At 34.9% G+C, this 25,078-nt stretch overlaps 1 protein-coding gene across 11 annotated transcripts in view; it reads right to left on the reverse strand.

Annotated features, from left to right (window-relative positions):
• The window catches only part of LOC143145143 (octopamine receptor beta-1R), a 78,191-nt gene that overhangs the window by 42,763 nt on the left and 10,350 nt on the right, over positions 1-25,078 (reverse strand). For 10 of the 11 annotated variants that reach the window (XR_012991690.1, XR_012991689.1, XM_076308675.1 and 7 more), the window contains 2 exons: positions 15,822-16,645; positions 11,370-11,670 (listed from right to left, as the gene is read on the reverse strand). Coding sequence is in view for 9 of the 11 variants with exons in the window: in XM_076308675.1 (XP_076164790.1) it covers positions 11,370-11,670; positions 15,822-16,448 (928 nt within the window). In the remaining 2 variants the exon portion in view is untranslated. Of the gene's footprint in view, positions 1-11,369; positions 11,671-15,821; positions 16,646-19,783; positions 19,802-25,078 lie in introns of those variants that run through there. The other variant, XM_076308989.1, reaches the window with a different exon arrangement.

The following is a 25,078-nucleotide window of genomic DNA, read 5'->3' on the forward strand; positions in this document are numbered from 1 at the left end:
GAACCTGACTCGTGCTAGACCTTGGATCTTGGAAAATAACAGAACGATATTTACATTTATATTATATCTATTTAAATTTTCCATAATGAATAACAGTAGTCGTAATGACTATCACGTATCTAATTACACATAACTCTGCCGATTCCACAACCATAATTGTAGCCGAGCCAGGTGACCAAAAAGAATCCTTGTTAGGAGAGTCACGCAAATAACGTTTACATAATTTTGTAGCTACAAGTTTACTTCTGACCAGTATTCAATTATTCAGTCTAGCACCACTTGTATTCGGGTCAACCGTTAATCCAATATTATCAAGATTACTCGCGGGAAATATGTATGTTTCGTGAATTATCAATGCTTTGGTGAGCCGCCCAAATCACCTGATGGCCAACTTTGAGTTTGATTAATCGTTAAACAAACGTATTCGATTTTCGAATATTGGACGAGTGTGTTCTTTCAAACTAACTATGTGATTTTTCGGTCTATTATTTTAAGAACAGGTGTCGTTTCTTCGTTACAATTTTGTTCGCTCGACAAAGTTTGTTACAATAGTAACTCGTTATAATTACATTTTTAGCAATACTCTAGGAGTATGTTCAAATGAATGCTAATGTAATACAGTGATAATATAATCTGTTGAAATTATGAATCGATAGACGTGCAATATAGGCGAATAAATCTTGAAACGATGAAAAACATACTAATTACCAGAGTGATCCATTGAACGAAAAAATTCATTGCCTCGTGATCGTAACGTTAAAAGTATCTACTAATGGCACGTAAGTAGCCATTAATTATCGTACACAAGAAGTAGTAAAAATCTTAGCGTTGCCGGACAGTCGTGATCGGTTTTCAAGACTTTGTGCACGATGTTGTTATTTAAAGATAAGTTTCTAAAAACAGCACCGAACGTGGAGACATTGAGGTTGACTTCCGCGCGCATGCAACGTTTTGCACCAGTTCCGCGCGCGTAAATAATTGTCTTAGGTATTCCAACAATTTACAGTCTTGGCTCTGGGCCGTGACGTTTATCGTTGCTCATAAACGACGCGTGTTACGCGTGTATCACATTGTGGCTCGCATGCGCGCGCAATTAAACGGCCAAGTAAACAGATCCTCCGGTATCGTTGATACCTATTGTACAATAACTTATGGACTGACTACGTGCAATTTGCTAATGTGAATTAGAAGCAAGCATTGCGACAATTTCACGCTACTGGCGACTATTCTGTTCCGCCTCGTTTCATCCCCTCCCGATGGGATATTACATCCAAGCTGGCAGAGGTACAACCAGCAGGTGAAATAGTTCTATTTATTATGTATAATGACTTCGTTATATACACTTCGATAATTCGTGAATGTTCGATCTGATACGTGTATGTCTGAATTGTATATTTTAGTTGAAATACGCAATCGTGCATTAACACTCTTACTATATCTATCTCTTGTTGAAAACAGTGACTACTTGGACATAACTGATTGTTAGCTGTGTTCGTTAATCTTCTTGCACCGAGTTCTCATCGAAGTGATCGATCAGGTTGAATAAGTGACCGATACTTTTGTTGGAGTATTGTCTTTTGTTGAAAATAATAACTACTTGAATATAGTCTACTGTTAACTCTATTCCTTAGTATTTCTAGATTGATTTATTACGGGATTGCTCGTTCAGGTTGAGGAACTGATCAATACTCTTGTCGCAAAGGATGATGATCAATACTTCTATTGGCGGGGTTGTTGATCGGGTTGAAAAAATTGGTGAACTCTGATTATCTGGAACATTCTTGAGTAGGTGTTAATTTGTACGGATAAGGACCGAGAGATAGAAATTTAGATAATTTAATTACGGGTGAAATCTTCGAGTGTCATTTTATTTAGTACATTAACTGGTGTTTCAGCTGAGTTTACGACTTAACGTTAGGTACGCTTAAGATGGTTTAATTACAGTGATAAGTGTGGGGTACAGACTGAACAAAGATGTTCTATACGATATTGTATGTATTGGACTCTTAACATTACAAATGTCGGTTCCTTCAGAATACAATTGAAGCACTTCTTTTTGATAAAACATCCATTAATTAAAATATTCACTGTCATAATCAAAGCAAATACAAGAACATAGGTGTCGTATCGAAGGTGTAGGTATAGTTTTAGGAAGACATATTGAACAATGTCAGTTATGGAACGCCAAAGAGTTAACATTATCTTGTCAGGAAGTAAACTTGGATTCAACATTTGGTAGTCGCAATCGTAACATTAGACATGTCCACAGTTGGAGCTAGTGATAATTTATATTTTATTTAAAATTACCATTACTACAAGGTAAGCTTCAAGGATTTTTTACAAGCTTTCTAGAATTTTAATCCACGTTAAAAGTAAAATAAATAAATGTATTCTGATTACTCGACAAGAAAAATAGATTGAATATTTTGCTCGGAAGTTTAATACCGTTCCATGTTGTTACGCTTAATATTTTTAATATTTTATAAAGAATTTTGTGTTTGGCGTTCAAACTTATAAAAAAAATTTCTAAAACATCACTTCTTCGATTTTATCTATTTTCAAACAATCACATAACCTAATACTGAATATCCTGAATTGTAAGTTACCACGACTGTGCAAGTGTTATAAGTCTCCAAGTAAAAATCTCCTACGTTCAGGGCAAATTATAATTTTAAGTACAAATATCACCAGTAATATTTAGGAACTCATAAACTAATGTAACAAACAGCTATGATCCCGGCATTGGACGTGTCCATGGCTGGACTTGGAGGCAACATGGCCATGGAGTTCTAAGTTCGCTGGCTGAAATTTTTGGCAGCGTTTCCGTCTGGCTGTACTCCACGAGGTTGATCGCTTGCAAGATATATAGCTCACTGTCACCAGAAGCATATTTATACTGCCGGCTCGTGGGTGTATTTTCGATTTATCATGTTACAGAAACACGTCACAGTTTTAAATATGGCGCGCGTGTGGAGAAAGTAAGTAAGTGTCGCGTGTGTGAAATATAACCCCATATCGGAACGAAAATAATGGCGGAGGAACCTAACAAGTTTAGTAGTTGTAGAGTTAGGAACTACTGGATGAAAAACAATGCGATTTCAAAGAAATGGATAAGCATTCTTACTTTTTTCTCGTTTCGGTTGTTGTTCGTTCTAAATTGACACTTTTACGGCGAAAGTATTTATTAAGACACTATTGCAAAATTGGAACAGATATTACAAAACGTGCTTATTTTCTTGAGCTTTTCTAGCATTTCTTCTGGGTACTCTAAACTCCACTTTTTGCAGACTGACGTGAAAGGTATTATTGACTTCTTTTAAAAAATATCTATCGATTCTTCTGTCCGACAACATTAAATGTTGTTCAAAACATGATCGAGTGTTGGAAAGTTTCTTTCCCCGATTGATCGGTTAATTGAAATCGCGGTTGTATTCTATTAGAAGGGTGCAAGTTTGATAAACTGAAATAAATTTGAGTCGAGTGTGACGTGTTGTTTGAGTAATGCGCACCAACGCGGAGGATAAATCGATGCCTCTCGCCAATAACAAATGCCACGTTCATTACACGGGTAGTACTAAATTTCTCCTGCACCGCGTTATTTTAGGCGAAATACATTTAGACGTAAGTGCATTCCCGCCGAGACAAAATTCTCGCTATCACACGCGACGCTCTTGTTAGGTTAAAAGCGACACTTAGGCCGATGACGTGCTCGGGAAGCCTAAATGCTCCCACCTGGAAAATTTCATTCTTACTCGTCCGTTAAATTGATCCATTCATAGGATCGGGATAAAGTTGCGTGACAGATATATACACCGATTACACCAAGTTATTATTATTAAACGACTTTACATTATAAATGTCAAGGTACAGGTACGTGTACATAAACAAATAAAACAAGGACTACATTAATGCATAAAAGATGAAGCACGGCTAAAATTGCCGTTGTTAGAACCTAACCTCAAAAAATAATTACCGGGTTAATGATCTGTCATATTAGAATATTTTATATAGAAGAAAAATAAGAAAAATTGATCTTAGATATTTTACATGTAAGAAAACGCTACATGTTCGATTAAAAATATGATAATATTGTTAATGCTTTATACGTAAGAATATAGTAGTAGTAAACAAAGATACGATAATATTAATTAATTAATCTATTATTTTGTTGGAAGTGACTGATCAATGTTTGTTTTATGATAGTATATTCTATATTAACCAATATTTTTAATGTCAGTTTATACTGTTTGTTAGTTCAACCATTATACATATACTAGGTTGTTCAATAAGTTTCGTCGTTCGATAAAACTTATTGACAATCTATTACTTGCGATAGACTTAAGTAGGATCTCAAGATGCTCACTGTTCACAAATGACTTGGTGAGGATAGCCTCTTAATGACCATAAACGACCATTTAATTAACTTTAGTAATTCAATACGTGGAAAGTAATTATTAAAACACAGAAGCAGCAGACTGTACCTTTTTGATTGCATTGTACATTTTCTACTTAAAATGAACCATCGTCCATCGTCCACAATTTATATAAAATCCTTCATGAAAGAGTAGTCACGATATAAAAGTTAGTTTGTCTTAAAGTTTTAACTTTAAACAGTGTTAACTTTTTAAAAAGGTTTACTTTTTCGTTTTTCCTATCGCTTTAAATAATCCCAGTTTAATATGCAGATATGTACAATAGGGATCGAAATAGACAGTTATCCTAAACTAAATTATCAATAAACTTTAGTATTAAAAAAGATCGTTCAACGATAACTTGTGTAACGGAAACAACGTAAATAACTCTAATTATTATTTAATATTGTCGTAATACTATTCATTGAATACTTTTAAGTATTCCGTAACAATAATTCAGAACTTTTGTAATATTGATAAACAAAATATTTGTTCCAATTTTAGAACAATTTTTACTTCTGTATTCCATAAGTTCTATTGAAAGTAAAACTTTTGTTTTGAAGTGTTCACCCTTATCTGTTTTAATGGAAACTTTCAAAGTACGAATATATTTTAGAAAAATACTAAAATCCATATTTTAAATGGAACCGAGTTATTTCTCGTGAAAAAATAAGTCGAAACTACAGAAAAAATTTGTAAAAAAATATTAGAAAGTATAGAATAAATATAGAGATACATGTATGTTTATATAGAATGTATTAATTGTATCGAGTTGAAGGATCCCTTTTTCGACTTATGTTTATATTTATAAACACGGACAATGTCATTGCTACTATCTATTAATACAATACTTACAGTCAATCTGTACTGTTATTTTCTTTTAGTCTAAACTACTTAAGAATACATGGGCATACTCCTTTGTTTAGAAACATGCAATGACAATGTGTCTGCTACGAATTATTTATATAGAGAACGCTATCATGTGAGATGCATAATTGCAAGAACAAAGCGAAATCTTTTTGAAAGTGTTTTTTGTTTTCAGTTTGTTTGAAGTAATGATTTACGCGATGGTCGACGAATACGTAGTAACATAGAAGGTGAAGTTAGCAAAACAGTGACAAATTAAACAAGTACATGTAATGTGCTACAAGGACTGCATACTAATTTACTTCAAAATGCACAATTGTATATGCAGTGACGCGATCGATATTTCATACGGTCGTTTCGTTAAAAAAATATTAATCTTAAAAGATAATATTCTTATCCTTATTTATGAAATCATTCTAATCGAATACAAAAATTATAAAAGACTGTTAGTACAGATCGACGATAAACAAGTAGTAACAGTAGCAGGAAACAGAGAATTGCATTTTTTTTATTTATAAATACAAACACGAGTAGAAACAGAAGTCCTTCAAACTTATGATTGTTACACATGTGCTTGACAGATTTTCAAAATCGGTTTCTCAAACGTTTCTCGCGCGCAAAAACTATATTTCACACTTTAACATTACAGAGTATTCTACTTATTTTTATCATCACATCTTGTTTGATTGTACCACGATTTAAGGGATATTCTGTATAATGTATACTAGTAATCTTTTTTCGTATGACTTCACAAATAAGCTCACTCTTCATTTATAATAGTTCCATTTCAAATACATACTCTCGTAAGTTACCTAAATTAACATTAAAGACAGTGATAAAGATATTTTTTGTTCCATGGGAGACAGATCTAAAAGATCCTGCATGAATTTGTCATTTTCAAACGATGCCAAAAATGACTATTTTTTAACATCCTCCTTTTCTTTTATTTTGCCTATGACTCAAGCTTCAGAGCCATGTTTAGGGTATTTTTGACATTACTTGATTTTAAATTCTCGTGAAATTCGTATGACTTCACAAATAAGCTCACTCTTAATTTATAATAGTTCCATTCGAAATACACACTCTCGTAAGTTACCTAAATTAACATTAAAAACCTAAATCAACTCGTAAATTAACATTAAAGAAAAGTTCCACGAGAGTGACATTAATTACCTAATTGATAGTCTTCTTAATTTGGTATTACAAACGAGAATTAAATATTCGTTGACGTTGAACGCTACTATGTCGAACGTCCAAACAATTTACCTCATCATTGAAGCAAATTGAAAGGAACATGGACCTCCACTGCTTCAATGGTCAAGACAAAAACGAAAATTGAGTTAAGCTTCGATTTAGAGACCCATCGTACGCTTTAGTAACAAATTGCGACAATTATTTCTTCGCAACACCTGCGCATTGCGATCTCCAGCGATAAGAAAAATTTTCGTTCCAAGTCACTGATCATTCGGCCTCATTCGAATGGACGGTTGGTCATCTTTGAGATATAATCTTTCATTCCTGAGCCACCTTTTCATCTTCGTCAGATGTTTCGTAAAAAAAAATCTACCACTCATTATCGTCGTTGATGAGTCTCGAGATCGAATTGTAATTCCTTCCTGAAATAGTTTGAGCATTTCTGTGAATTTGTTGCTAGATTTGCATACAATCGAAACTTTCTCAAATTGATAAGCTCGTGGAATTCAATAGTTCGAAAGATTAATAGAGCAGTCCAATGAATTCCGTTAGTTCGAACGGAAATGATTAAACAGACTGAGGTTGTTCTTAACATTAGCTTCAATTTTCTCTTTGAACCTATCAAGTACCAAATTGAATCATTTGTAGAAAAATTGTTTTTCTACACATGTTGCATTTAAGCAGGAGAATTCATTTTTTCGTAGAAAAATTCCTGTTTCAAGTAACGTGTCGCGTAAATAGAACAGTTTGAAATTTCTAATAACATTATGACGCTTGTACAGCACACAGTGTACAATAACAAACAATGCTAAATAATAAGAAACACCCAGAAACATTTTTTGTAAAAAATCATAATAATGTAAAATATAATTAGTTTCCTTACCTACAATCTGGATAAATTTTCGAATGTGATATTTTTTGAATCGTGATATATTATAAAAAAGATTGTACAATAATTATAGTACAATATTATTCGTTTTTGGTATCAAGTATGTACATTGAACATTGCACGGTATTCAAATAATTATTTATAACAGTAGACAAATTTTACTCCGAATATTCTTCACATAGAGGATCCTCGTACTTAATGAGTTAAGATTTTACAAGATTACAAGTGGTGGTGAGGATTTGGAAACATTAATGAACATTTATTATTCTCTTTTGTTAGTTATATTTTCGTACACAGTCTTTAAACACAGTTTTACACAAAAATTTTGCTTGCTCTGATAAAAGATTCGCTATTCGTTTAACGTAACAGGCGTTCAGGTCTCGATAATGTGTAAAATACTGTTTAATTGTCGAGTCACAAACCCTGAGCGAATCACTTATTTTTCATTCGACTCCTTTCCCAATGGACTCAAAGTTTATCCTTGAACGTCGTACCAAGGACCGTTTTTACTCATCGGTCCGACAAATTACCGTGAAGTCTCTCTACGGAATTAAGTTGGTCAGAGATTCAGCGATAGACTTAAAACGCTTCGAAAGTTGTTCGATCTGATAATATAAAGAATGTAATACAAACCGAGGAAATTAAACTGTAGTATAAAGTTTCAAAAAATTAAGGTTGATACCAGAAACCTCTAAAGAATGTTTCAAAAATTAGAAATATCAGTTAAACACCCAATGAACACGAGGACGAAGAATATTATATATTTATTTGTAGAATCATTTTAATTTTTTTTGGTTTGAACAATAATATCAGAGTATTATCTTCTAGATTAACACAAATAAATCAAACGAGAAAACCAATTATGCGTAAAATGTAAATTAGTATACATACTGTAAATATTTTATTGTATTGTTAAGGATCAAAAATATGGTTTGATAATTTCTACAAATTTTTAACCTACGAACAGAGTTTTCATTATTCGTGAATTTGACTTCATATTAAAATTATTGTAAATACTTTAACGACATTGTCTTGTTATATCATTGGAAAATTTAATTACGAATACTTATGCATAATTTTGGTGGTTACTTCAATGTTGCAATATTAAAAATAACTTAAAAGTCAGCCATTAAATGCAACCATGCGTGAATCTCTCAAGAGATTAAAATATTCAAGGTTATTAAAATAACGAATGTTCTTTACTTCTGATAAGATTTCAACATTAATTTTGACCAAAAATTTGAATATAAAATTTAATTACAAGTAATTGAATTAATACGGAATTTTGCTACAAATAACCGTTCTGGATAAGAATAATTTTCCAAGCTGAATAATTGTATAGTTTTGTGATTATTTCATTGAATATTTCGGTGACAGACATTTCCACATACCTGAATTATTTCTTACGATTGAGTACCTCGTTAAAATGAAACTCGACAAATTTATTACATTTTTTAAACCTTTCGTTTCAAGAGTTCGTAATTCTAAGTAACGTCGTAAATCGTACGATTGGTTTAAAAGAAATGATTGATTTGTTCAAAAATCGGTCAGCCAGAACGAGAAGACCATCACTACCGATAACCTTGACGGGTATTGAAAATGGCAGAAAAATTACATACGGCATCGATCTCGATCATTACGAGCGCGTGTAATTTTTGCCCGCAGTAATTGGCTGCACTTAAACGCGTTTTTACGATACGAATGCCGAATGGAAGCGAACGTTACAGACAACCGCAGAGTTTTTGCGTGATCCACGGCTCTCTTTATTCGTATTTCCTTCGCTTCGATTTCGATTCAACCATCAAAGTCTTTCGACTTTTATTTATGCCCTCTTTACAGAACATTCGTCACGAACAGGAGCCCCATTGCCGAAAAAGAATTGGGAGATTCAATATGCAGTAAATTTTCGGTAAAAAAGGAGTTTTATTACCGAAGAAACTGTTAAACGAAAAGTGCACATAATTTATCGGATAAGTTTGCTCTTTGGAAGGCAGAAACTACTTCGTTGAAGATACAGACTCGATATTCAGAGAACGAATATTGTGATATCGGAGAAGTCTGTAAGTTTGATTTCAAGGAAGTAAAAGTTATTAAAATAAATTCTATCGATAAAAAATCATTAAGATTTCAATTTTCAGTACAGAAAATTTTATCTTGGAAGAAACTGTTGAGTAAAGATGTACAAAATTTGTCATGAAGATTTATTTAATAGAAAGTAAGATTGTGTGTGTGTGTGTGTATGTGTAGAAGGAGGGGGGAAAGATGCATGTAACATTCTTAGAAACAGAAGCTTTATTATAGGAAATTCTACTAGTAGCTGTTTATAAATTTGTTTCAGTATGGAAGTTTATTTATAAAGAATGTTTATAATTTTTATTTGGAAGATAGTCAAATAGTATCAGAAAATGCAAGGTAAACAGATTTAGTCATCTATTAAAATTTCATAAGAGTATTATTTGAGTAAAACTCAAGGTATTGGATAATTTCGATCATTACGTAATACGATTTTTTTTTATTATTTAACACAATTAAAAAATTTCTATTTAATGATTATTTAGAAGAAGGTTCATAATTTTTAAGAATTTTTTACAAAATTTTGAATTCCAATGGTAGTACATTTTCGTGATCAAATCTAAAAATGGAAGACAGCAAAAAATAATAAGTAAAAATGATTCGAACAAGTAATTTTCGGTTTTCAACGATTGTCTACTTCTACCATTGTTGTTTCAAAATACCCACTTAATAAATGTCTTCTACAATAGGTTTCCAAGAGGCAATCTAAAAATAGAAAAGCTCCAGAATTTCGTGAATGTGTTCAAATAATTACAACAAAACAAGAACCAGAGGTATTTCAACGTGTATTTCGGATAGTGCGGAAAACTTTGGTTCTAAACGATCGTTGACAGTTACAACGTAACAATATTCTCTTTTCTCTCGTTCGCGGTCTTTGGTAAATAACCCGCACACACGTTGAAAATATCACGTTTCAGTAACAGTGGGAAAGAGACAAACACAGTCAAGCTAGTAAAAACAAATAAAACTCTTAACCAATAGGAGTAGAAATATTAAAAGTAAAAATAGTGTCCGTTTGATTTGTTCCAATTTTCATTATAATCGGGAAACTTCTTCCGTTGTCTGACATTTTAATTAAAGAGTTAATTATCGACTACTTTAAACCGAACGTAATTATTATTATTTTCTAATTATGTGTATTAACATTGAACACTACTGGTTGAAATTTTCAGTAAGTTCCTTTCCATTGGTTCTTGACAATCCTACTTTTAGTCAATCAGCTTCCCCACCACTTGACAAAATTAACCATGTCCAGAGTAAGAGACAAAGACAGAACTACTTCGGTAACTTTATACTGTTGTAAACTATATCAGTCGAGTAGAGTGGTAGGAGTTGTTTAACATAACACGCAAGTCGAGTAGAAGCCGTATCTTGCCCGTGTGTTACAAGTTCGACAGTCCTGGTTAAATCAAATTTTTTGGGAATCCTTACTTGAAAAAGATGAAAATTTCTGCTCTCGACGTAATTGGTAGGTTTAAAACGATACAAGAAGAATACATTCTTACAATTCAATTCTAAAAAATTTCCTCTTAAAAGGAAACCTCTCCCCTCCACCTCCACCAAAAAGATAACCAATCCTCGAAACAAAGAGAGCTCGTAAACCAACGTCCTTAAGCTTTATTTAAGAATAAAAATCGCCCCCCTCCACACCAAGGAAAGTTCTCACTTTGGAAAATATTGATCCGGTCTTGAACACGAGGAGAGGTCTAGTGGCAGAAATTTAAAACAAGCGAATGAAATTTCATTTGAATACCGTAAACATAATAAACACAGACTCTGTTGATTTCTCTGTTGATCGATTTCTTTGTGTTAAACGAATCAGGAATGGAGCGTTGCGCAAACTTAACGTAAAATTAATCACTCGGACGTAACGGTTCGTTAGTTATTCCCACACGAACGCGTTTCTTTGTTTTCTTTTTTTATTTGCCACTCACCATTCTCCACGTTCAGCTCCGCGGCGGTTCTGTAAGAAATAGGTCTCCCAAAATCGCTGGCATCACTCGGATGCAGCAATAATTGATGAGATGCCCTGGAATGATGCCTGGAGGTGGACGCACGGTGCAAGTGAACACTATTTAGGACGGTATTGCTGGAGGCACGGCTCAGTGCCTCCCTCTGACGCACTGCCTCCTTGTAGATCTTGCAGTACATCACGATCATCACGAGGCCGGGTATCCAGAACGACACCGAGGAACTTACCACGGCGTACACTTGATTCACCACGAACACGCACATCTGATTCAGCGAAATTCGACGGTGAATTTCAAGAGAGTATTTTCATATCCGTTCGATGAATCAACGTTATTTTTACGTCGATCGATTATCCGCTCAGGTTAAAGACAAAGTGGATGTAAACAAAGTGTCGAACGATTTGAAATCTATCGGACCGATGTGTCGACGTGTCACACGTGTTTCAAGTAGACACGTATTATACGCAGTGTCTCAATATAGAAGAAAATATCACAAATTGTGCGAAAAATTAATGACACGGTATTGATTAGAAAACTGTTGAAAATTTTAGTCTCGAAATAACAATATTACTCTTCGAGTACGGAAATAATAACTTTTAAGTTTGTTTACTTGCACTTTGTATTTAAGATGAACGCGGTATAGGTTAGGTTGGTTCTTGACGGTAATTCTTTTTGTATTTTATATTTATGAATATTATGTACGAGTATTTTTTAATCAGCCAGTTTACATTTGTATTTATTCAAGCTTGGATTCTAGAATCCTTTTGTGTAAAATTGTTTGATATTATTTGAGAGTTTATTGAATGCTTTTGTGAATTGTGTTTCAAATTTTTTTGGTTATATTTAGATTATTCTTCCACGTTAGTTCTTTCTAAGTATTTCTATTTGAGCTTCGAGTTACGTATTTAAAAAAAATTTCAAGCTGGTCAATTTAGATTTATTTCTCTAATTCGACCTTGGATCCTTTTGAAGTTATTTGGCGTCATCTTGAGGTACACAAATTGATTCAGCAAGGATGTTATAACTAAGAATTAACAGAGGGAATCTGACGGAAATAGAATCCAGTCATTAAAAATTAAGAGGATACAGCAGAAAAAGAATCGACCGATCGATTGCTAAGCCGAGATTCGAATCCGGATTTTCCCCTTTGTGAACGAGTTGCTCTAATCGCTAATTGTAAGCTCTATCCAGGCTATCGACGATTCCTTCTCGTCCGTAAATCTCGTAACACAGTATAGTTGCTGCCTATATGGATGATGATTGAAAATAAAAATAAGAGAAATTAATAATGGGATCAAGGAAATTAAAAACAGAAGTAAAAAAAAAGAGCAAAACCGAAAGGAATCGAATTAAAAATGACACTACAAAAACTTTGTTATATGTCATTAAAATTATTCTTAGAAAATTTGCTTATCAAATTGGATACAAATAGGACAATGATAATTATCAATATAAGCATATTTTAAATTAATATTATATTTAAAATAGTATATAATTTTCGATCTCAATTTGGACTCAATTCGATAAAAATATTAATGTAACATCAAAATATAATATTATTATTTAAATTATACTATTGTCGACCATTATTATTGTTCCATTTTTCGTTAATTTGAAACAACGACAAATTTATAGATCATGAAAAAATTCAAATTCATAGTGATATGATTAATTCTATTCATCAGTAATCGAATAAAAATTGCAGATAACGAAACTGCAGAAAAAAATGAGAAAGATTTAGACGGTTATATTCCGATAGTTTGAAGGAATGGCGCTGCTCCGCTGTTCGAGAAACTCTCGAGGAAATTCCCATGGAAAGTAATAAATTTAACACCACCTTCCATCGGACGCGAATACCATTCCGACTGCAATTTCGCGCGGTGAAATTATACGTATGAATGTGTTTCTGTATATACACATACGCACGAAATGTCTGAATAAAGTTGTTGAATACCGGATGAAGAGCTATAAAACAACGGAGTATGACTTCGGTTATAATAAAGGACTGTGTGTGTTGTTTGGAAACTATGCTGGCTGCGGTGTTGCACAAGAAGAATTACGCTACAAAAGTCGAGAAGATGCTCGCCATTTCACTTGAAACACGATGAAGGTGAAGAAGCATAGCAATTTTTCAACACTCGTGAAATTTGCCGAATCAATTTTGCACTTCGTAGTTTCATTCTTTTCTCATGAATTAAGTACGTGAGTCGGGTTATCATTTATAGTGCACGAACGAGAAGCTGTCGAAATCCACTTTAAGGCAAATCACATTTCTTTGAACAAATTTAGATACGAGGGGAATTTTCTTAAAGGATTATTAGTAGAAATATTTCTTTCGCTTGTTGACACACTTTTAACAATTTTTTAAACGAAGAAAACCAATTTCAATTACGATTATTCGAATAATGTGAATACGAGAAATTAATTTTAGAGTAGCTCATATTTTTTGCAAACAATCGAGGATCTTAGGAATTAGTTTAATAATAATTGAGAATTTTATTTTCACAGCAATAAAACACAGATTTCGTTTGATAAAATAAATTTTAACTTTTCAAGAGACGTATCGTGTATATTTGATATTACGCTTCAGTTGGATTATTACCATTATTATATTTCAAAATTGATCAGATTTTGCAGTACCGGGATGAATTTATAAGCTTGACGTTTTAATAACTTATTTGTAAACTGGCTGCTTGCATTGAATATTTACAAAATACATAATCTAACGACAACGAAGAAGATGGATGATCGAAAATAGATCCAGAAAATTTGACAACAATGTAATATATAAAAGGATGCAGCGTATGTACTAGACATAGAATTATTAAAGCTATTAATTCCCAGTTTCCGTTTATAGCACGCTCGAATAAGAGACAGATAATAAATCATCTATATGCAAATTCCAAAGGCCGTTCATCTTGCCCATCGTTTCCTTTCGTTCCTCGTTGAATTTTCCACGAATTGAAATTCTACCTTACGCGATTGAAGTGTAAATATCCGATCAAATATTCTATCAACTGTCACGAGTAAATTCAATGCCGCTTGTTGCAAACGAGTACGAATTACGAACCACCTCCATACACAACGAAATAAATGCAATTATTCAAATGAAAAGTCATGGAATTAATTTTCGTACGATTTTCGAAAAAAAAAAAGAAAAAAAAAAACGAAACATCAGTACACTACGAAACATGATATTTGGTCAGTTAAAAGGAATGTAAATAATAATTTTAAACAGTTTTTAAAATTACCGAAATCTCAATGCAAAGATTTCCTCCTCAAGATTTTATTCAGGAACTTTTTTCTTCGAAGTTTGAAGAAGGTCGACTCGAAGAACAAAAAGGCTACCCTCCCTGGATAACTAAACAGATATGAACTTAATTCATGTTCTATTAACTAGGAGATGTTAAGGTCGCGAACATATTTTGAGAATATTAAAAATAAATGATTTGATAACACATAACATAAAATGGAAACAGGCATTTATAAAGTGATAATTAATTTTTAAAAGTCATTCTATGCAAAAATCAGTATCTTTTAGTGAAAAGTTCATCTATTATATGATCAATATGTCAATATTTATTCATTACACCAGTGTTTCCCAATCCATATGCCGTGACACACTTTTATATCGCGAGAGTACCAAAAGCGTGTCGCGGAAATATTTTTTATTTTTAGAATTTTATTATAGTTTTCGTAATTTTCGTTACTTAAATAAATGACTTTTTCAAAACTATATTTGTAATATACCGAATCTACTATACAGAAACGTATATGAAAATGTATTATAATTGTGGTAATTTTAAACATTTTTTATTTTATTTTATTAAATTCAAAACGTATCGTTAATTCAAGAAGGTTGAGAAACATTGAATTATACTGTAAAGTTCTTGACTTTAGTATTCGTCTGAACAGTATTCCTGATAGGCTCTCAGTTTATATCTCCCAAAGTAAATTTTTACATTCGATTTATCGATTTATTTTTAATATTTTATTTATTCAACGACTTTATTTAGAAGCAAGATAAAAAGTCGAGATTCAACGAATTGGTCTTCCATTATGTAACTGAACCCTATACGATACACCACAACAAAAGGACCATGATCGAGAAAAATAAGAAGAACTAGTGACAGAATAACAGATTATAAAGTAATAACTAATTCATTACGAGAATGAGCACCGTTAATAAAAACTAGGTTCTCGAATCACACCCTAAACAACACTCGCGTCAATTAATTCAGCGCAATTCCCATTCAGAAGGCCTAACAATAGCCAATAACAGGCCAACAGTACACTCTAGACATTAACAATGAAATGGGTTCATTATCTTCAAGAATCAACGTGCTCAAGGAAAAAAATTCCACTCTCAGTTTCCAACTAATCCCCTACCAAACAGATCCATTACCCAATCTCTACCTCAGGATTTTTGCTGAGTTTCTCCAGGTGTTCATTAGTGGTGTACCACCCCATGAATATAGGGATGAAGCTGATCAAAGCTGGAAGAAGCCATGCGCTGCCCAGCATGCAGGTCACAGTGATCCTCCTCATGATGGCTGCGTACTCCAACGGCCTGACGATCGCGTAGTATCTGTCCACGCTGATGCAGCACAGATGAAGGATCGAGGATGTGGAGAAATAGACGTCCAAGGAGCACCAAACGTCGCACATAACCCTACCGAAAATCCAACGACCGGTGAGTTCTACTGACGCGTTGAAAGTCATTGCGCAAACCGCCACCAGAAAGTCCGCAGCTGCCAGGCTGACTACGTAGCGATTGGTCGGTACACGAAGTTTCCTGTGACGTTTCACGCTGGCTATCACCAACGCGTTGCCTATCAGAGCGGTCACGATGATGCTGATGATCACCACACCCTTTATCACCGTCCAGACCACGTGGTAAGAGTCCCCGATGTCGCTGACCTCTTGCAGCGTGTCACGGACAGTGGTGGTCAGCGACTCTGACAGACGATCGATGCTGGAAGTCGTACTGATCCTGCCCAGCGATAGGTCCACATCCTCCTCTGGTGGCTCACTGACTTCCATTCCAGAATACACGGCCTGGAAGCATGTTCGACACCGGAATACGGTTCAGGGTATAGTCTCTTCCTCTCGAAACGCGGCTTTGAAGTTCTTGCAGCTGTTAGGAGAGATCGAGCACTGCCAGTCTCGGTTGTCAACGTACATGTTGATTTCAGGAGTTCAGAGAACGTTGGTTCTGCGGTTCAAGTTACGCCTGTTACCTGTTACAATTCGAGAGGTCTATTTTAGGTCCTATTCTAAGTTGCGGTCACTGCTCTAAATTTCACCGATACTCGAATAAGTTTATAAACACTGTCTTCGTTAGACATGGACCTCTCCCGATGTATGCCCTGTCCGAACCTGAGTGAGAAAAGTGAGGTGAAATAAAGGCGAAAGCGCGAAGCTTGTCGAGCTTAGGTTTATCGCCTTCCATAGTTGCGTGGACCGGATATAGTTAATTAAACATGCAAACGCGAAACTAATTCGTACAATTTATCGCGCCTACAGGATGATCGACTTAATTCTCCCATTTCTGAACTTTCCCACCGAACTGATCCAATAAGTTTTGCAAAACTGATCCGATACGTTTTGTTGAACGTTCTGTTCACCTGATATCGCGTTGTTATAATTATAAGTCGGCAAAACTTTCAATCCTAAACTTTAAAATAAGAGAAACACCTTTCTCTGTTTGTTGAAAGCATATTAGTAAATAATGGGATAATTCCAGTAAACGAAACGACATAAAAAGAGTAACCCAAGACCTACCTATAAGAAGTGAATGTGCACGACTAGCGAGTAAACTTTTCACATAAACATCTTCCTATCCTAGAGCGACAGAGCATACTTTAATATTAAAGTAAACACTCGTTGGAGTGCCAGGCGAGACAAGTTGTACGTATATTTAGCTTGCCCGAAAAACGCCAGCCTCTCAGGTATTCGAAGTTAAATGCAAATAGCGGGGAATGTAGACATAATGTGTAAGTACTCATCTGACCTGGAATTACGGAAACAAAACGCGGCGCAGAGGGAAAATTCTGTCATCTTTACGATTGTACATAGAACTCGAAACTCAAGTAGTATTGAAATGTCTAAGAAGAATTGTTTCGCTACTTTTCAATCTTCAAATTATCCGAAAATATCAGCGATGAAAGATTATCACCCGACGTATAATCTTTGTTACTGTAGCAACAGGAAAAATGTTGTTCGATGATATTCGATCGAGCAAATTGACGAGTTTAATTTACAGCATTGATTGTATCATCGATCTCTGTTTGATGTAACGAGTTGATGAGAAACCTTTTAGCTTGGAAACTACATTATAACGAACCAAACTCAATTAGGTGTACTCGTTTACACTAATGGAATGGCGACGATACGATTTCAATTCAGTCATCTGCAAATTGCGTGTTCATTTATATTAGTGGTCTAACACCAACAAAATTACAATCAACCATTATCGATCGTCGAACGATTTCATTTTCATTCGTACTGGCTACGATGCAATCCCAGGGTGTTTCGTATTATTTACTGCCTAAAATATAGAAAGTTTAGTAATTTTCAAACGAGTTGCTTTCAAAGATTATTCCAACATCGTTTACATTGAATGTAATCGCAAACATCCTGTCTCTTAGCAATTCTCGATATTCTGTGTCTGTCACAACTCAACCTAAATAACATCGCCTCAAACCACCTGCCAACGTACGGGAAAGACATTGCGCTAGAATCTCTCGTACAGACTTCATAATCCCTATCCTAGATGTCAAACACAAAATCGGACTTAAAACTTGTCAGTCGGTAGGTACAGATAACTTTAAAGCTATCGAGATACGAGAGACTGTGCAATAAGGGTCTAGCTTGTGGCGAGACTTCGCGATAAGGGGCTAACTTGATATTCTGTTTGCACCGAACAGCTGTTCAATGTTGGAAAAAGCTAACCAGTAGAAAAAGATATTTCTCCGAGTATACCAAATGTAAAGTTAGACCTAGAAATTGTCTGAAATAATAGAACCGACTTGATCTGCCGCAAAGGTTGAGAAGCTGGATGTTCGACGCTAGGCAAAAATGATCCAGCAAGTATCACGATCGTGAACGTAGGATATATTTTGTAAACGTGGAACAAATAGAGCTTCGATTTTGTTCGAACACAAACCGGACGACAACACCAATCGCGACAGGCGATTTCGCGATAAACGTGAACCCATTTAATCGCGAACTCTAATTTTCACCGACTATGCAGGTGTCCCAATCTCGAATAATGGCTTCAAAGTGGCTGACGACGAGCCTTTAATAGCGCCCAATACATTTAACCGCGCGAAGTTACATTCACACAGTAGAGTAGGTAATGAAAATTGTCGTTATTATGTTAATATTATGGATACTTGGCACGCGATGAAATTCTAATTCGCGTCGAAGCTTTATTTTTTATTTGTTCAGTGTTCTCTCATGTAGAGTTTACTAAATAGTAATACTGGTGGAAGCATGTCATGGGAACGTGCGAATGAGTCAATCAATTGTGTATGCAGTTACTTTTGTTTACTTTGTTACAACTGCTCCTTTATTCTCACGTACGGTTACAATGCAATTGGAGAATTAAACTGCATGACAAGCAAACTTAAAATAACGTGTCATCAATTGCAAACCTCTGTCTGCAAAAAACTGCCATAACGTTTTTAGACTCAAGGTTAAGAGTATTATTTGAGCTTTCTATTAATTCTTTTCTTATACCCACACTTTTACCAACACGGTTAGGTCAATCACCTGTTCCGAATACAAGTGACCAAACCAGTTTGAACAAACAATTATGAATCTCCAGAACCCGACAATTGTCAGTTGCTCTCTATTTCCTGTTTCATTGTTCATACATTGTCAACAATTTTGGACTAACCTCTTAACAATTTCAATTCAACTATTCTTTCATTAGATAAATACCTCTATCACCGAAACAGTTTAGAAGATTAACTCTTTGAGAAGTAAGCTTCTTCGGCAACGTATACAAGTTTTTGTTGCATATTCATGTTTGATTACATGTTTCGATAGTAGTAGCAACGTATATAATAAAATAAATACGTATATATTATAATTAATTAGAAAATATATAACACAAATGATTTTCTCATCAGTGAATTCGATGGAACAATTTACAAACATTTTACAGTCCTCGCGCAGTTCCTGCGGCGTAAAAAACAAACCGAGTATTTCATTATATTAAAATAAACTCGTACAATAATGAGAAACAATAACCGAATGCAAAGTAAGTAATTCCGACAAAGTTCAAAACAAATTCATCGCTGCAATCATTCAATTCGAGCCATTCACATACAGTCAAAGGGTTAAAGAATATCGAACGAAATGTTGATTACCACCGTGAATGTTACCGAGTCGTTGAATTGAATTTTGTCGCGTGGTTGGGCCAATTTTTCCATAACCTCGTCACTTTGCCCACGCTATGCCGACACGAATATCTCTGTCAAGGTCCAGCCTCATCGCGGTGTCCAAACCGCAGACAACCGAGGTTTTCCGATTCTTCGCGACGTTCGCGTGCATTCGCGAACGCAAAACGCTTCGTGCCAGAGCCATTATTGTCCGTTTCCTCCCGGTCCATCTCAATCGCGAAACGCCAACATATCCGCCTGTTAGCCGCCGTGCGAGCATTATCAACTGGATATACCCACTAGAGTCAAGGTCTAGATCACTTCTGCGCTAGACACCGCGTGAGAAACACGCAGTCTAGAATTGACCGGCGTAGCCTCAATGGGCGTAATTAATGGTACCCGAAACGCCGTAGTTCCGCCGGAAACTTGAATAGGTACAGTCGATGAGCATGCTGGCGTTTGATTTCCTCTGGACGTACGGCTGACAGTTGGTTTGATAACAATGGACTGCGATGCATCACTCCTTTCACAGAGAAACTGGTATCGACATTCTTCGACCAAGGATCGCCATATTCGATCGAACGATATTGTTCTAACCTCAAATTAGGGAGGGAAGCTCGACAAGTTTCGTCTGAAAGATTCAAAACGTGAACCGAAGATATCCAATTAGTTCAACGTCTTATCAGTCGTGTGGAAATAATACGAAATATGAACAAACATATTGATGCCATTATTTACATACGACCGACACTAATGTTACGGAGTACCGGGGTGCCATTTTTCATGGCATGACGTTCGAAGAAGTGACACTATCTAAAAATTTAACGAGTGTTCATAATTGGTAGCTATGTACGAACTCTACCTCGAATTAATCGAAATGAAGGTATCAGATTAAATGTATGTAAATTATAAAAAATCGTAGACCGGTATTCGAGATAAAAATTTGATCGAATTGAGGTTATGAAGCTACAAAGTTCAAATAATTGCGATAGCGATAAATTTGCAAAAGACAATACACGATGGGAAGAATTACTCAATGAAGATGTACGTATATAGCGATTTCCGTTTCGAGTTTCTTTTCCTGTCCCCAATTTTTCCGGGTATCTTCTTTTACGAAGCGCGCGATGTTTATTCGCTTTTCTCGATATCGCAACACGACGAAACGAGGTCTTGGTTATTCAAAGTTTAGTTATTATTAACGTTTCTCCAATGGAACCGCTCGTTACGTTAAAATGTCCCATCAACGATTTCTCCTTCACTTTCGCGGAACTGCCTCGTTCTATATTCATGATCGCGAGTATAATTTAAAGGCTTCCGGTGCCTCACCGCCTGCCCGCGAAAGGTTCAACGCTCGAACGTCGCGATTGGTTTCTGCTTCTATTTTAATGAACCACGCGAACCTTCGGAACGGCGTATAATTACAAAACTTCCTATTCCATTGGTTGGACGCCATATTATTACTCTTTATTATTATACATTACTGGCCTGAACATAACCTAAAATTACTACGATATGCTTTAATTTGCCATCGACAGAATTCTATGTAAATTACTTTTGAATGGTGATAAAAGATCAAAGGCGCACTCCAAGCTGGAATTTAGCCCATTAAAATAAATAAAATAAGTTCGTATAAACACGTGTAGTGTTTGATCCTGTTTCTGAGTTACAGCGAGTTTCACGATGCAGTAATTCTTTCCACGAGCTGAATCTAAGTAACGAACCACAATTGTTTACAAATAGTTCTCGATATATTACGTACGATTTTAGTGTTTACTTCGCAAACATTATTCGTGGTCTTAGATCCATTGAACTTTTACTTGTAGGGTTATTCGAAATCCATTGTTTACAGAACGTGACAATAATAATAATAATACATTTTTATTATATCAGAATTGTGTACAAAAGGAAATGAAATATTCAATCTTAAAAAATAATATTGAATGAAAGTAAAAATAAGTATACATGTAAGTATCGGTATACAACGTGCAGGTTATAATGTTATTGGCCCAACTTCGATACTTTGTCCAAATAATAAGAATTCCTCAGAAGTTTGCGTTCAATTGTACACACAAAGTATCGTAACTTAGAAGAAATATCAAATGGAACATGCGTGTGTCGAAACTGTTTCATTATTTTCACGCATTAAATCCCCGAAGTGAATCCCACATATTACACGTTGTATAAATTGTCAGGAGGGATCGCACGATTAACAGGGTCAAGTGTGTGTCGTAACTAGGTTTATAAGCCGGGAGTGAAATGTCGGTCTTCTTCTAACGCATCTGGGTGGCAATTGCTTGCATCATTAATGGTCTTGAACAAGACAGGTCAGTTACTACTATATACCGCGTTCAGGCAATTTATCATATTAAGAGCTCTCAGTATTAGGGAGCATATATATATAATCAGAATACGACCTATGTACATTGAATTGATATTCCGCGAATCTGACGCATCTGTTGAAATAAATGTTCGCGTGTATTTTTCGTTTTATCGAAAAACTCCAAGCTAAAAAAAAAAAAACTATACTAACAATACCCGTTTCTTTTCTACATCTACGTCTTCGTTTCTTCTACACACTTGTCTACTACCTTTTTCTTTTCTACTTCTACGATGAAAATAATTTTAGATACGATCGTAATAATTTCAGGTTATGTTCTTCGACCAGTTGATGCGTAAAGAGTGTTTCTAAAATAAAGTCAAACTTTGACGATACATTCTATCCATTGTGGTAACTCAACGGATACATACACACATAGACAATCGTTCAGAGTTCCACATCAGAGATTGTTTCGAACCGAGTATCAAAAGTGCAAATATCGCTCTAATCTCGCTCGAGCGTAATGTAAGCAATCAGAGTCAAGTATCAGTAACGATAGAAATGACAGTATTAGTTTACGATTAGTCTCTGCATCGTGTCACATTATTATTCAGACGCTGAAATGACAGGTATCCATTTCACGTACGAGCGAACAAACGCGAGTAGTACGGAAGCTTGGTATCTTTAATGGAAAATGTCCGTTTATGTTAGGCCTAAACGTAAACAGATAGTGTCGTTCCGATTATTATCTATTACCTAACCACAATTTCTTGCGTAATTGATTAGTCACCTTCGCGTACTTCACATTCTATTCGAAACGCAACCTCTGATGTGATTACTTCGAGAGACCGTAACTCTTAAACGAAGTATTCGGGGGTCTATGTTCGCATGACCTTTTTTCGTCGCAACAACCAGTAGAATATACTTCCATAGTTCGAGCACGTGTTTTCGGGACACCCTGTAGATTGCAACGGCCATTTATCATGGGCCGCAACAAGAAATTTCACGACGGCACCTGCGATGGCCTTGCTCGCCGAAATTGCGAAGGAAAGAACAACCAAAACGAAAGGAAAATCCTCGCATAATCAGCACAGTGTCGAGAGCTGTCGCTCGTAAATCGTGGCTCCACGTCAAGAAGAGACTATCGCGAGCGTTACGTGATCTCGATGTGCCAAGTTTCTCAGCGTTCCCTCGAACTGCGGAGAAACTCTGCAACGTCTGGTATTGTGATTCAAATAGGAGTTAACCGCTCGTTTCTTCTATCAACACTGGCATAACCGACGCATAGTGGCGTTACGGTCCTAACGGAGAGAATCGAAGTCAACTGGACAAGCAACACCTACAAAAGGATGCTAATACGCGAGATTTACAGCGATTGAAAAATTTGTACAAAACAGAGTAACACATTCGTCCGAATTAAAGTTATTTTATTGTTTTTATTAGGTTGCTGTGCGAGATCTGGATGGAAGTATCGGAAAATGTAAAAATCTTCGATCGATCGTTAAAAAATTTGTACAAAACAGGGTAACACATTCGTCCGAATTAAAGTTATTTTATTGTTTTTATTAGGTTGCTGTGCGAGATCTAGATGGAAGTATCGGAAAATGTAAAAATCTTCGATCGATCGTTACCAAATTTTGATTGCTAATATTTTTGTAACGAATAACGAGCCAATGATAGTGTACAATATCGATTGAATGGAATTAGTGTTGCAAATGTATCGAGAAGTAAGAAATAAATTCTAGCGCAAGCAAACAGACACAAGTCTGAGTAATTATAAAATCTAATCGATCGAAGTAATTACTGCAAATTATCATGTTCTGTAACTACTCCTCTCGTATCGATTAAACTTTGTTTCTTATTTTCTTTATATGATTATAGTATTATTCGTACGGTGTTTGTATCGACGGTATTCTTTGCGAACGTATCGTCATTAATTTTTAAGAAAAATGAATATTATTAACTTCTAGTGAGAACGAATGTTCCCGTCAATAGTTTCTGTAAAAGAAACTACCGTTCAGTTCGATGTCAAATGATATCTATGTATATGTAGGAATACATTATAGTAATAAAGGCAAGAAACGGTTTAAGTTAATCTAATGATGTCAATTATAAGGATAGTTTACTGTCTCAAGGTTAAGACTTAATCTCTTAACTCCATTTGTGAATTGTTAGCGAACCACGTTGTGCAGAGTATCATTAAATGTCGAACAAATTTAATTGTACGTATCGCCATTGATTATTCCAAATTTTATTTAATATTTCCATGTCGCTATTGATTATTTCCAATTTTATTTAATATTTCAATATCTTCAATTGAACGACAGTAAATTATATCTAATGCTGCAAGGCAGTGACTAACCTAAACAGTTTCTCGCATATATACAAGAACTATTGCACATATCTCTCGTCTGAAACAGAGTTGTCGGATTTCCCTCCTTAAATTATACTAGTAAACTGCGATGACAATTTTTTACGGAAATGAATGTATCCATTTAATAAAGTTATAAATTCCCAGATTCGTTCGTAAATTAAATTTACAACCGATCATTGAATAAATTTAATGGAATTAAAAATTGATACAAATCCTGTTGCATGTACACGAAAGTGTGTAGAATTCTTACATATGTGTTTTTTTATCAATTTTATATATTATTTATTATTTTATAATAAACTTTCATTATCTAATATCGATAGAGATTAATTGTTTTACAACCAGATGGTTGTAATAATCATTTTCTTTATGTCACTCGAGTGTTGCCCAAATATTTCTTTTACGATTAGAATAACTGAACAAATGGCCGATTAATGCGTGATCGATTCACTAATAATTGGAATATTAATTGTTATCATAGAGATTAATTGTTTCACAACCAGATGGTTGTAATAATCGTTTTCTTTATGTCACTCGAGTGTTGCCTAAATATTTCTTCTACGATCAGAAAAACTGAACAAATGGCCGATTA

This window comes from Ptiloglossa arizonensis, chromosome 1 (genome assembly GCF_051014685.1).
Source record: "Ptiloglossa arizonensis isolate GNS036 chromosome 1, iyPtiAriz1_principal, whole genome shotgun sequence".
Classification (NCBI taxonomy): Eukaryota; Metazoa; Arthropoda; class Insecta; order Hymenoptera; family Colletidae; genus Ptiloglossa; species Ptiloglossa arizonensis.